Source organism: Lathamus discolor, chromosome 7 (assembly GCF_037157495.1).
Source record: "Lathamus discolor isolate bLatDis1 chromosome 7, bLatDis1.hap1, whole genome shotgun sequence".
Lineage (NCBI taxonomy): Eukaryota > Metazoa > Chordata > Aves > Psittaciformes > Psittacidae > Lathamus > Lathamus discolor.
This window is the reverse complement of record NC_088890.1, coordinates 1438400-1452566: the sequence shown is the minus strand read 5'-3', so window position 1 is coordinate 1452566 and position 14167 is coordinate 1438400. Positions and strand designations below refer to the sequence as shown.

Sequence of the window (14167 nt, the reverse complement as noted above, 5' to 3'; positions counted from 1 at the left end):
CTTGGAACTGGACCTTTCCAACCCAAACCATTCTATGAGTCTATGATTCTGTGATCTCTGCTTGGGTCTGGCCCTGCCAGCACAGCATTGCCCAGGACACAGCATTGCCCAGGACACAGCATCCCCCAGACACAGCATCCCCCAGACACAGCATCCCCCAGACACAGCATCCCCCAGACACTGCATCCCCCAGACACAGCATCCCCCGGACACAGCATCCCCCGGACACAGCATCCCCCAGACACAGCATCCCCCAGACACAGCATCACCCGGACACAGCATCACCCAGGACACACATGAGATGCCATGGGGAGCGCGATGGGGTGATCAGTAACTTAACCCCAGCACCAGCAAGTGTTCATTTCCCCAACCCAGCTCCTTGTCTGCCCAGGCATAGGCTGCAGAATCATTCAAGAATGTTCAGTGTAAATGACTGTGGGTATAAGGAGTGTTGGAGCTGCAGGCTGGGAGCGTTGCAGTGAAGTGCACAAGGTATGTGGCAAATGACGTCCCCAATTGATGCAATTTATAAACTGGGTTACATGAATTAGCCACACGAGGTGCAGAGTGAGTGTCAGATTGCATACTCCACTGTCACAATCAGAGCTCAGCATCAGGTGAGCGAGAGGATTAATCCCGACAGCACCAAGTCTGGATGCTGCAAAGAAAGGAGTAGAAAGACCCAACTGTACCTAATAGTTCAAACTAGGAAGTTATTGGCACTAACAAAGTGCAACCACGCAATTATTTGTTGGGGGGGAATAAACGAGGCAGAGAGAGCAGGATCAGTCAGCAGAGACATCCGTATCGCCTGCGCCCTCCTCCCGAAGTCCATGTCTCATTCCCGGGGTAAGGAATATCTCCATTAACAGCCAAAGGCTACAGAATCATGGATAACTTTGCCATGAAGAAGTTTAGATTAAGGACAGCATTACACTACTGACAGACAGCACATGGGGCCATGAGTACGGAAAAGCCCATGGATTTAGGGCACAGACTCAGCTGCCGTTATCCAGAATCCCGAATTTCAGGACCTGAAGGACCCCAGGAAATCAGGACCAAGTTAACCAACCATTTCCCCCAGGTTAACAGCCAAAGGGACACTCTCAACCATTCCTTTCCCATGAGCACTTCCCTCCACATCCATACTCAGCCCCCAGGCTCAGCATGGCTGAGACAACCCTGGGCCGGGCACAGCCCTTATGGACACACAGGCACCGGGAAGGGAACGGTGCTTCCCTTCAGGTAGAGCTTTGGTATGACTTGAAAACCTGGGAAGGGTTTTGGGAGGGTGTGTGGGGATGCAGAGCAACAGGAGGAAACATCACAGAGGGGTTTATACATCACCCAAGACCTAGGTCTGGATGGAAATGGATGGAGCAGAGGAAGCAAGAAGGGGCAGGAGCTCTTGCAGGGAGCCCATGGGCACTGTGACAGTGCCAGGGCTGAGCCACACTCCCCACTCCCCTGTCTGCATTCTCAGTGGGTGTTAAAGGCTCCTGAGTTTCAGACCTTCTCACCTTGCTCTGCTCATTGAAACCCCAGTTGCTTTCCAGCTGAGGATGGCAGAACCCCGCTCCCCTGAGAGCCGCAGTGATTACGTTCTCATCTACTCGCTCAGTGCTGCAGGGTCCGTGGCAGTGTCCGAGCATCAGCCTCCAGCCCCAGGGGTGATGAAAGCGACCTGGAGCACAAGCCCCTTGAGCACAGCTCATTCAAACCTCCCCATTGACGGGGGTGTTCTCCCAGAGAGCAGCCCAAGTTTGCACCTCCCAGGTAACCCCATGAGGTGAGGAAGTCCATGGGCAGAAGGATGATGCTATGATGGGCACGCATCTCGTTTCTCTGTGCCATTCTTGGCACCGTTGAACGGAGGTTTTTACCCAGCAGAACAGCCACGCTCTGAAACATCTGCCCAGCATAGAATCAGAGTGGTTTGTGTTGGAAAGGACCTTAAAGCTCATCCAGCTCCAACCCCGCATAGGACACCTCATTCCTACAACCAGATCGAACCCCATTCATTGGCTGAAAAGAGCCTTGGAATGGAACTACTTGAGCTCTGCATCAGACACAAGCACTGCAGGACTCCAAGGAGGACACTGCTTGATGAACCAGAGCCTGTTGTCTGAGGGTGCTTCCAAGAAGATAACCAGCTCAGACTCGGCAGCATCATTTCTCTGCTTTATCTGTTTGGCCACAGCCTAAACCGTGCCCCTTCCCTCCAGGCAGCGCAGTTCAATTTTCCTGGCTCCGGAAGGCCAGGAAAGCCAGCGGATGGGTGGAACCAGCAGCTGGCACCACACTCCCAAGGCTGGATTTCATTAGGATGGTGGGGAGAGCAGCCACGAAGTGTATTAAATGTATTACTGTGGATATTCCATTTCCTAAACCACCCTCCAGCCTGGGAATGTATATACTTCAGGGTACCAGAAGTCTCTATGTGAGATAAGCAGGATGTAGAGACCTTAGAGCAGCCCCCAGTGCCTAAAGAAGCCCATGAGAAAGCTGGAGAGGGGCTTTGGCCAAGGGCCTGTAGGGACAGGACAAGGGGAATGGCTTGAACCTGCCCAAGGGGAGCTCGGGGTTAGATATAGACTCTATGATTCTGACTCATTGACCTGGGTACATCGTCTGGAGGGTGTGAATGGGTAACTTGTATCGGTAAAGGCAAGGAGACCATCACCAGCTTCCAGCCTCTGACCACCGAGCCTCTAAGGGGCTGCTTTCTCTTAGGGGAGAATGGGAGGTTCTCTGTTTCAGCACCGTGTGCTGAGCTGCTCATGGGGTCGGATCAGGTCTACCTGACAACTCTTTGTTTTCTTACACCTTTAGATCAGTTTTGTCTTATTTAGTCCTTGAACTGCTGAGCTTGAATAGATTTCTCTAACAGGCACCAGCTCAGGGATGCTCCCTTAGAAGCAACGGGAAGGGTGAAAATATTCTCCCTCCTGAACATCCCTTCATATCCGCCATCCGCCTGTATCCATTCCCTGCGTGATGGAGCCCATCGCCACAGCGAGTTTGGTTTCATCCTCTGCGAGTGGGGAGTGCCACTGTAAGTCAGGATTAGCTAAACATAACATTAAACCTAAAGCACGGCTATTAATTTAATGGGCTCCTCATTACAACCATCATAAAACAAGTAAACAGGAACTGTGCCAGTGCCACGCATCCCGCTCCGAGCGGCGGAACCGAGGGAGAGGCTGGAATTTTTCCATGTGATGGAGCTGGCTTGTAAAAATTCATCCCTTGCTTCTCCTTCAGTGGCCTTTCAACTGCTGCAGGAGCCTGGGGCTGGCGACTGCAGCAAAGCTGCACGGCTCGTAATGAGGAGGGGAGATGCCAGGCCAGGCTTTAGCTTAAATCACATCAGCCAAAATTAAAAGCTTACAAAAGGCAGAGAAATGGCTCTTTATGGGCTGCAGCAATCAAACAGCCTTCACAGCCCCTTCAACCCTTATTTACTTCTCTTTTGCAAGCCTTTGTGTTGGGACTTCTCCCTCTGCTCCTTACCCTCCAGTACACTAATGGTGTTACTGGACTAAGTAGATCATCAACAGGGCTGTCCAAACAGAGCATAAGCAGAGGGCAATAGACACGCCTGTGTTAGGCTTGTTCCAAACATCAACCTGGTCTTGTGCAGTGCTGGCGATCACAGAATCATCACAGAATGGGTCTTAGTGAGGGTGCTGAGGCACAGGGTGCCCAGAGAAGCTGTGGCTGCCCCATCCCTGGCAGTGTTCAAGGCCAGGTTGGACACAGGGGCTTGGAGCAAGCTGCTCCAGTGGAAGGGGTCCCTGCCCGTGGCAGGGGTTGGAGCTGGAGGAGCTTTAAGGTCCTTTCCAACCCAAACCAGGCTGGGATCCTATAAAGGAGGATGCAAAGCAGGATTCAATACGAGCCTCCAGGTCCCTTCTGCCCCTTCTCCCACACTCCCGGGACAGCACATCTCCCACACAACAGCTCCCACAGGAAAGAGCACAGGGCAGCAGGAACCAGACACAAGTACTATTAACAATACAAAAGAAATGGCTGGGTCAAGCACAAGCCACTCCACTGAGTGCAAGCAGGAAGAATGGCTAATTTAGGCCATTCACAAGGGGAAAGCAGCTCCGGGAGGGGTTTGTTACGTACCCAGAGGGAGCAGTGGTTTCATCTTCAGCTTGGAAACTGAGGCTTGCTGCTATCGCTAAGCAGAGGACAAAGGAAAAGTCCTCTGCCGTGCGCTGAGCTCTGTAACAAGTCCGAGAAGAGCACATGGGTCATTAAATACAAGACACGGAGCCCTCCGCAGACCAGGCTGCTCCATTCGCTCCCTCTGGGTTTGCCCCAGGCTGCGCAATCAGTGCTCTGCAGTGTAATCACACACCGGAGCAAGAGGGGGAGGAGAGTCCTACACTGTACAGTACCTATACTGCTTCCAATGCTTGGACTGATGACCTTAAAGGTCTTTTCCATCCTAAGTGATTCTGTGATCACGGAGACCTCAGAGCAGCCTTCCAGTACCTGAAGGAGGCCTATAGGGATGCTGGGGAGGGACTCTTCGTCAGGGACTGCAGTGACAGGACAAGGGGTAACGGGTTCAAACTGAAACAGGGGAAGTTTAGACTGGATCTAAAGAGGAAATTCTTTCCTGTTAGGGTGGTGAGGCACTGGAATGGGTTGCCCAGGGAGGTTGTGAGTGCTCCATCCCTGGCAGTGTTCAAGGCCAGGTTGGATGAAGCCTTGGGTGGGATGGTTTAGTGTGAGGCGTCCCTGCCCATGGCAGGGGGGTTGGAACTGGATGATCTTGAGGTCCTTTCCAACCCGAACTATTCTATGATTCTAACCCCGAAAGACCAAGTCACCAGGCAAAGGGAAGCCGAACGTGGTCTGAGATGCAGCCAAGGCTGGCAATGGAGTGTTTTAGGGGATCAGACATAAACAGTTGAGCAACAAGCTCCAGACAAAGCCTTTTTAAGCAGGTTGGAAATGAAAAATAACAACTCGAAGGCCAAATTGAAAAATTCTGCTCGGGAAAAGGCGCACGCAGCGGGAGCCCACAGGATTCAGCAGACTATAAAATGGGAAATGAGACTTACTCTTCTCCCCCTACAGCTACACAAACCCCTCCTACATAGATTACAGAGCACTCGGCAATTGCCTTCCTCCCCCTCCAGCCTCTCCCGTTATGGCCAAAGCAGAGCCGGTAGGAGCCTGAATGCAGAGAAGATATTAGATAAAGCATCTTGCAAAGTCAAGTGTGAAATATTAACAACAGGAGGCAATGGGTTGTGTTTTTATGCAAGATCACAAATTTGGTGCTTACGGAGCTGGGGATGCTCTCGCACACTGGAATCTCAAAGCGCTCACTGAATGTTTCATTTCAAAAGCTGTTGAAGCCTGCTGGAAAACGTCCACCGGTTCTGTTATTTGCTGTATCTCCTCTGGCTTTGTTGGTTTTGTTCTTCTCCCTTCCTGCAACACTAAGAAATGATGCATGAATAAAACAAGGCTGCTTCTTCCCTCATCTGGGCAGGTTTAGACCAAGTCACATCATAAAGCAGGTCCTCTGCAAGCCTGTGCTTTCGCATGAAGTAACTACAGTTGTGCACATCGCAGATGCATCTGTACACACCATGACCCTATTTGCACACAGAGCTGCAATAAATGGGCAGGCAAAAAGGACATGCGATGTTCATCTGGATGGAGCATCCATTAGGTAGGGTTGGTTTGAGTAGGTGACATTGGTCATGGGTATTTCCGGACAGAAGAAAGCTCCTTTTTACCCAGCACATGTAGCCCAGGGAGCAGCGTGGCTGCCCCTGTCCTACCTCAAACTTGCCTCCAATTCAGCTCCTACAATAGATGCAGACCTTGTTTATCCCGCTGTCCCAGTCGCCCATTAATGCCAACTGTGCCAGCAGCTGTGTGATGAGGACATCTATTCAGCACTGGACACCAGGCTCCAGGAAGAACAATCTCTGCCACTTCAGAGCGTAACTGACACCTGCTGTCGCAATCTTGCCTGAAAAACAACTCCATGCTCCAAATACCCAACAAAGAGCCAAGGAGAAACATAAAGAGCGGAAGCGTACGAGGGGATGCAGGGCTGTCTGCTTTGCAAGGGCCCCGGCAGTGCAGGAGCAGCAAAGGGAGAACAGACTCCAGGAGCTGCGTTACCTGTATGTTATTTACTCAGGCAGCAGCTGAGACCCTGCAAACTGAACTTCATCTTCAGCAGTTCCCCGCTGACATCTCTGCTCATCGCATCCTCCCCTCGGCTCCGCTCCCTGAGCTGATGATGAGGGCAAGAGCAGCAAGAGTGCTCCTGGGCATAAGGAAACACCAGCGGAAAAGCACTGCCTGGAAGGCAGCTGAGACCACGATCCCCATGGACCTGATCACCAAGACTTTCATCACAGAGGGATGAACACCAAACCCAACGTGGCAGGATGAAGGAGTGTCCCACTTCGAGGCACAGGATGAACTCATCCTCAGGGGCTGAGCTAGACAAGCCAGACCAAAGCGTGCTGACATGCAAGAGGTGCATTTTCAGCTAATAACCACTCAGCCCCTCATCTGGAGGTACTGGATGGCCTCAGAGAGCCACTTTGTCCTTGTTGAGCTGCAGGACAGCCGCAAAGCACCTGGGCAGCATTAGCTGGAGATGTTACATTGATGATTTTAGGGCTGCTTTCTCCTCCCCCTCCCCTCTGTCAATGGAGTTCACTGTCTGAATGATCGCATCTGTTTATGTTCCACAGACACCTGCGTATCTTGAGATGACAGCAACTCCCTGAATGCTGTAATCAGTTATTTCTCAACAGAGGAATTGCCAATTTGGTAAATAAAGCTCATTATAAAAGAACATGGAAATGCATTACAGTTGCCTAACAGAGAAAATTGTCCAGCGCCGCCAAATAATCAACCTGGTATCACAGCCCCCCCAGCTGAAAGAATGACATGCAAATTGCTCACGCCGACAGAACACGGGACTGGGGCAAGAGGGGAATGAGGAAGAGACAAAACAGGTACTTTTGAGACCAACAGTGATTTAAAACCTAGTCCGGGACAGACCTTGGTGCTCCACGCTCCTGCATGCAGAACCTGGCTGTCCCAAGCACATCCCAACGCCAGCACAGCAGCAAAAGCCCTTCCAGGACTGCTCCAAACAGCTTGTCTGGAAAACTTGCCTTTGGAGCAGCAAGTTCGACCTGCACAGTGATAAAGAGCTGGGATCTTGGTAAGATCTGAGACTACAAGGGTGAGCCATGGGTAAGAGAACATTGCTGCCGAGGAGGAGAGGGTTGGGGCATCAGCTCAGCACACGGCAAGGCGCTTTTGCTGCTTTAATGAAGATGTAAAGCACAAAGCTGCTGCCTAAAGAAAAAAAGAGGTGAAGTAGAATAAAGCACAGAAACAATTCTCATTCCTCCCCCCATCCATTTTCATCAACACCACATTAAATTGTGACACAACCTCCAAAAATCCATGTTCACGTTCCTCAGAAACTGTCAGAGCCGCTCAGAGAGGACACAAGCAGCAAACGCTGCCAGAGGAGATGCTTCAGCCAGGAGAGGATCCAGTTCTAGAGCTCAGGCTCCCTGGGTTTGCTGACACATCTCCTGCACCTTCCTCTGCGAGGATGAGAGATTCTGGAGAGGGGCTCTGGATAAGGAACACAGGGACAGGCCAAGGGGAATGGCTTGAACCTGCCCAAGGGGAGACTGAGCTGAGCTCTTAGGCAGAAGCTCTTCCCTGGGAGGGTGCTGAGGCGCTGGCACAGGGTGCCCAGAGAAGCTGTGGCTGCCCCATCCCTGGCAGTGCTCAAGGCCAGGTTGGACACAGGGGCTTGGAGCAAGCTGCTCCAGGGGAAGGGGTCCCTGCCTGGGGCAGGGGTTGGAGCTGGATGAGCTTTAAGGTCCCTTCAACCCAAACCAGGCCGAGATGCTATGATGAAATGCCAGATGAACGCTGCTCACACCGTCCCTCGGCTCTGCAAGGAGAAGGCTCGAAACAGAGCACAGGGCTGAAAGAGACGGGGGTTTAGTCAGACAAAGCAGGAACTGCACACAGAGATAACTTGGGCTCTGCATTCAGCAGGCAGAGGTTTTTCAGTGTGATTCACCACCCCCGTTCCCTCCAGCCAAGACTTCGCACTCTTCCAAGTACTCTCAAACAAGCCAAAGTCATTCAGCCCACAACCGAAACGAACAAGTTTTGTGATTTATAACCTGTGACGTGAAATATTCCTGTTCCTCACCCTGGCTGGGAGGTTTTGCTGGCATGGGCAGCAGGCAGAAAACAGCGACTGACAAAGTGATGGGGCTGGAAGGATCCCACAGCGCACAGTGACCATTCAACTCTTTATTGTTCAGGAGGGAACCTTGGAAGGGCAGAAACGTGCCTGCTGGTGCAACCGATGGGAGCACACTGGGAACAGTGAATCCTAACAACTGGTCAGGGCCACTTCCAAATAATCCAGACCCCTTTCGCCACAGCAAACGGACAAACAGAACAGCTCTTGCAGCTCCAGTGTGCATCAGTGAAACCAAAGCGAGCACAGGGTGAACCAGTGTTGGGCAAGGCTCCAAACTACAGGCTGTGCTGGAAGCACCCGAGGCCAACGTGAGTCTTTACACTGTAATGCAATAAAAAGGAAACGATCGCATCCCCCTCCCCTGGGACCCTCCTCCCAACTCCAGGAACATCCCCCTGAGACTGAAACATGCAGACAATTAAAAGGAGAATCATGTCGTCGTCTTGGACCGCGAAGGGCAGAAGGCACCGGGTTTGGTCAGTGTCTATCCAGAAGGATGCTGGGGCTTCCAAGGGTGTCTGTGGTCCCTGTCCTCTGCTCTTTGGTGGCTGATGTCTATCCAGAATTAACTAACAGCTCCTGGGTGAAAAAGGAGACAAAGGAGAAGGCAGGAGGTTAGCGGCACAGCTGCGGACGTGGGAGTGAAGGAATAGTGTGGGCAGGGTGAAACTCCCACAGAAAGTAATGAGGTTTCACCTCTTGTAAAACACAAGACGCTGAGGGGACAGAGCAGAAGCAAGGCAGCAGGTCCTGGTACCCCAGGCAAGACCCACTCTGCGAACAGGAATGTGCGGTCAGTTGTAAATGGTGAGGGTTTGTAAATGCCATGGCCTGCGTTGGCACAGGATGGCTGTGGTTGCAGGGGAGCCTCCAAGGAGCTGGGTTACGGGAGTAAGTGTGGCTCCGTGCGAAGTCCCAGCCACAGCAGGACACGGCAGCGCTTGGATCGGCTGCCACCGACCATGCGCACACGGCTCATCGTGGAATGGGATCAATGTGAGGGTGAGCACAAAGGATGAAAGAGAGGGGCTCGGAGCCTGCCCTGACATGTTTGACAGCCTTTATCCTGCCAAGACCCAAACCCCCCTAAAATCAAAGCAAGATCATGGCTGCTTTGTCCCCACAGCAACCTCCTGTTTTCTAAGTGATGCATCCCCAGACACTGCAGGTGTCTGTGTATGAGCTGTGGAATTCCAAAGGGTAGAAAAACCAGGAGGGTTTTGACCCTTTTATGATGGTGATTGCAGAGATATGGTCTCCTCCTGGTTTTATCTCATCACTCTTATGAAGTCAAAGAAATCAAACCAAGAATGGCACCAGCAGTGGACGAGAACACACCTGACACCAAATATAACACCTCTGCCTCTGAGAATCTGGAATATCAGCATCGGACCCTGCTTCCAAACCTAAGCAATCATCTCTCATGCACCAGCAACGGCATCTTTAGATCAATGCTACATCAAGAGCAATATCCCATGGGCTGAGCCCATCCACATGCTCTGAGAGGTACAGCTCCATTCTGCAGAGCACTTACCCATGCTGAGAGGACCCTGCTAAAGCCCCCTACAGAAAGACAACTGAACAGCTACCTGCATGGGTTCTCAGCGCCCATTGCTACCAGGGCTGGATCCGAGTTCAGTTTTACTCTCTAGACACTCATGTTTCTTAGGAGAGAAGCTGTGCTTCCTTGAGGGTGAATCAGAAAGGACACCACCGCATAGTAACGATGCTGGCACACTCGGCAGCGTCTGTCAGAAGGTGAGGGTGCCATTTGGACTACTTCTGCACCGCAGGCTGATACCGCCTGACACCTGCAGGGTCAGCATATCCAGCCTATGCTGACCATGCATCTCCAAAGCCGGCCCCGTCTCTACCAACAACGAAGTGGGAAAGCTTCCCGGCGCTCGTGACTAAAGAGGAAATTGTTTGCCAAATTATTTAGACAAAGCTTATCCAGAAACGTGACAAATGAAGCATCAATATCACCCGGCTGACTCTAATTTCCCAGGTAATTCTTCTCGTCATTAGTGACTTGAAAGTTTCACGCCGCAATATATCTGAAACCCTCCAGCAGCACTCACACCAACTGTAATGAGCGAGGCAGCAGCAACTCGCAATCAATTCTGCAATAAAGTCATTTGCTGTATTCGCACTGAAAACACTTCACTGAAGTGTCCGGGAATGCTACGGCAGGAAAAGCCACTGACGGGGCCACTCTGGGGTTAACCTTTATGGCGGAGAGTAAAACCTTTTCCTTCAAAGCAATTCCAAAGGATCCCTGTTACACGAGTCCATGTTCGAAATCATAACTGCAGGTTTTTACTCCTTTCAGGAGAAAACGCAAACAGGCAGCACTTAACCTCAACCAATTATTTCCAGCCTCAGCTGGAACATACCGGGCATGCATCGAGCTGGAGGCTCACAAGCATTCCTTGTGCCAATCCATCACGTTCCAGCTCTCCCTGCATGACTAACCTGAGCACTGGACCCTGCACTGCCAGAGAGCCAGACACCGGTGCCCTGCTGCCCAGCTCTCACCAAGGGATGCTGCGGGGAACGAAGGATGCAGGTACTGATGCCGTCCATCACCCCATGCTGCAATCAGGAGTGGCCTGGTACAATTAAACACCTAAGAGCAGCCTGTGCTGGATGGAACAACTCATTAACATCTCCTCCCTCATCAGGGGCATGGAGTGCTGAGGAAGGGTTGGCGTCTGGGGGAACTGAGGCATTCCCAGTACAGGACATAGGGATGCTTCCCAGCTCTTTGAGACTTTCCTGCTCAGATGCCAATCCAGATCTTGCAGCATTTGCCATGCCACTGTAGTCCACTACTGTCCTGAGCCCTGTAACCATACAACAACCACTCTATGATTCTAATACTGCCAAGGTTCAGTTTACAAAGGAAGCAGAGCAGAGTCCAGTCTCTGGCTGGCCATGAACCCGTGCTCTCTGCACCTGCAGGGCATGCAGGCGTGGTGCAGGCACAGATAACACCTGATGGGGCTGGAGGTCAGAGCTCTCCTCCTCCAGCTACTGCAGAGCTCCACGTGGCCATTGCACGTTGCTCCGTGAAGCTCTGCAGGCCTCATGGTCTGCTGGCCCATCGTATAAGTCTACGCTTGTTAGAGTACACATGTAATTGTTTCCACTGTTCCTAGGCCATCAGTTTATAAACCTGTGGCTAACTACTTAAAAGCACAGTTGCATCAATTTCATGCCTCACATGCTGTGTAATAACGTGGAAGGACACCGTATCTCCAAGCCTAAACCCACTCTTTGCTAAGCTAACCATCTACACCAGCCTTTCAATTCCACTTAGCACTGCACCCATGCTGATACAGATTCGCCACCCCTCCATTTCCTTCTGACCCCAAATCCTCCTTGCAAGGTACTACGAGGTTGCTCCAACACTTACCTTGAGCAGAAGGAGTCAGAAAGGGGAAGGAGAAGCCTCACCTGTCCTGCACGCCCTTATCATTGCCTATGCACCACATAAGCTGCATATGCAACACAAGACATCACACAGCCTGCGATCACAAGCTGCTCCCACAGGACAGGATGCTCCCAATGAATCGAGTTGAGCCTGAAGTTTGGTGCCCCATCACGAAACAACAGCTCCACAGTCGGCATTGGCTGGTCCCTGCTGCAGCCTTAGAACAACCCCCTGGAAACAAGCAGCCTCGGAGAGTGCATCACACACTGCAGTGAGACAGGACGGTGCCCTCCTTGCCCTGGGCAGCATCCTCCCACCTCCCGCAGCCACTGCAGGGATCTCCCTTCTTAAAAGCCCACTGAAGAGCTTCCTTCCTCCCTGCTTGCCAAGCCTCAGCTGAGCTAAGACACATTGATTTAACCAGCCTTTATTCCAGTGGGATAAACCCGGCAAGTCTCCTCCAGCGAGCACCTTATTCTGTCCCAAATATTCCTTGAAGCAGTTGCACCACGGCACTTGCATACACAGGCACTGTGTAGCTGGGATGGCATCAGAAAGCGGCTCCCTATGATAAATGACTCGGTGCATTCCGAGTGTCAGTGACAAAGTAGGAATTAAGCCCCACAGTTCCTGTGGAGACTGCCGTGGGCAGGCAGGATACCTGCACCAGGATACCCGCTGGCACCCCAGCGATGCGACTGCACAACTCCTGCATCTCAGTCTGCAAAGAGGCACTAATGACAAACCAACCCCTGACCCGTCCTGAGATGGGTGTTCAAGGCCTTTCCCCCTGGAGAAGACATTTGTTGCAGGGCTATTAGCACCCCGAAGCACTGCAAAGGACATTTGAGTCACTCGGGGTTGATGTATGCTGTAGGTATTTTTTGGTTATGTGCAATTTGTTCTGTTACATTCAGGGTATTGGCTATTTTGTGGAGCAGCTGTGCTGACTAATGGATCACAGCACTTCTGTGCCATACAGTTATTGCACAGAAAAGCCTCTCTGTCTCTCTCATCCTTCAGGAGCCCAACAGTTGCTGTCCTTGGGTTTGGAATAAGGAGGGGCAGGAGTATGCCTGGCAGCAACAAAAAACATTAATTCAAAGGGCTATGAAGAGAGTTTTGTTTCCCCTCTTCTCTGTACTGGTGTTAATGGCTTTGCAAAGCAGAGAAGTTCACCCAGTGACTTCTTGGCTGCTATCCCAGATGGTGTCTCCAGAGCTGGCCTGGCAGCACCAAAGACGCCTGTCAAACCCCCCCCAGACGCATTGTCTGGATGCCCAGAAAGGGCTTTCCTGTGGAAGTGCCCTGCTCCACACACCCACCAACCCAGCAAGGCACAGAAGCCGCCGGTCCGGCTTCCTCTCCCCCTCCTCACCCAGTTCTGATTCATAAGGGCTGACACGCTGCTCGCTGTGCTCTGCCCCGACACCTCCCCATCGCCCCGCGTATGAAGCTATTTACTAGCACAACTCGGGTTGTTTGGAGGCTCACCTGTTTGTTCATGCGTTCTGACATTGATTTCCTCCACACAATCGTTCTGATCGTGGCTCTAACTCGCAGAGAGCTCCCGTCATTAGCCTTGCTTAACAGGAAACGTTTTGCCCCTGACTGAGCAGCTCCGCAGCTCCTAAACAGCACAGAAGCCTCCTCCCGGCTGGGGGCTGCATCTCCCCGCTGAGCTGGTGGCCCCAGACATCACAGGAGGGAACACGCTCGCTGCTTTTGATTTTGGACATGTGCTAGAAAATACCAGGGCCAGGAGGTACAAACACAGCTCCACAAAGAGGCACCGCTGAAAGGATGCTGTTAATTACCCACCATACAAACTGAAGGCAGGTTTTCTTCAATCAATGTTAATTGCATTTAATCTCCTTCTTTTGCCGTTAAGAAAAGCCACCGAGCCAGGCTGATGTTGCTGGTGCCTGACACGCAGATTCCACCCACGTTTGGGAGGCAAGGCAGGAAGAGAAAAGTAATGGAAAGAAAGGAAATAACCCTTCCTCAGCCCTTCCGCATCGCTGCACAACTGCACTGGGTCTGCTCCATTGTTTAAACAATTTTTGTTTCCCAATAACATTATAAAGGCGCTCAAAGGATGAAAATCAGACGAGGAGCTTTTCACCACTGGTTATTCTTGCTCTCCTGGGTACCAGCCCAGAGCTTTGCTAACCTGCCCCGGCTATCGGGCTTCTGTACTGGACTGAAGCACAGAAAATCACTTATGTGAAGCCGTTTCTGCTTTTCAGTCCCAGGTTGGCCCCAGCAGACCCACAGTGCCTCAGTTTGACCTATAGCTGCACACTGCCACCTCCCACCGGCTCTGCCAAAGCCTTTCTCCTCACCACACGGCCCCACCACACGCCAAAGCGTGCTGGAGGCTGTCTTCCTCCAGTGTCTTACAACACGAAGCAGCGTTTGCTGTTAAA

General features: G+C 51.8%; 1 protein-coding gene across 8 annotated transcripts in view; it reads right to left on the bottom strand.

Annotated features, from left to right (window-relative positions):
• The window catches only part of CHCHD6 (coiled-coil-helix-coiled-coil-helix domain containing 6), a 122808-nt gene that overhangs the window by 6514 nt on the left and 102127 nt on the right, over positions 1–14167 (bottom strand). The window contains exon 9 of one of the 8 annotated variants that reach the window (XM_065687033.1): positions 8335–8881. The exons of the other annotated variants lie outside the window; for them this stretch is intronic. Coding sequence (XP_065543105.1) covers positions 8858–8881 — 24 coding nt within the window. The 3' untranslated portion in view covers positions 8335–8857. Of the gene's footprint in view, positions 1–8334; positions 8882–14167 lie in introns of those variants that run through there. 8 annotated transcript variants of the gene reach the window in all.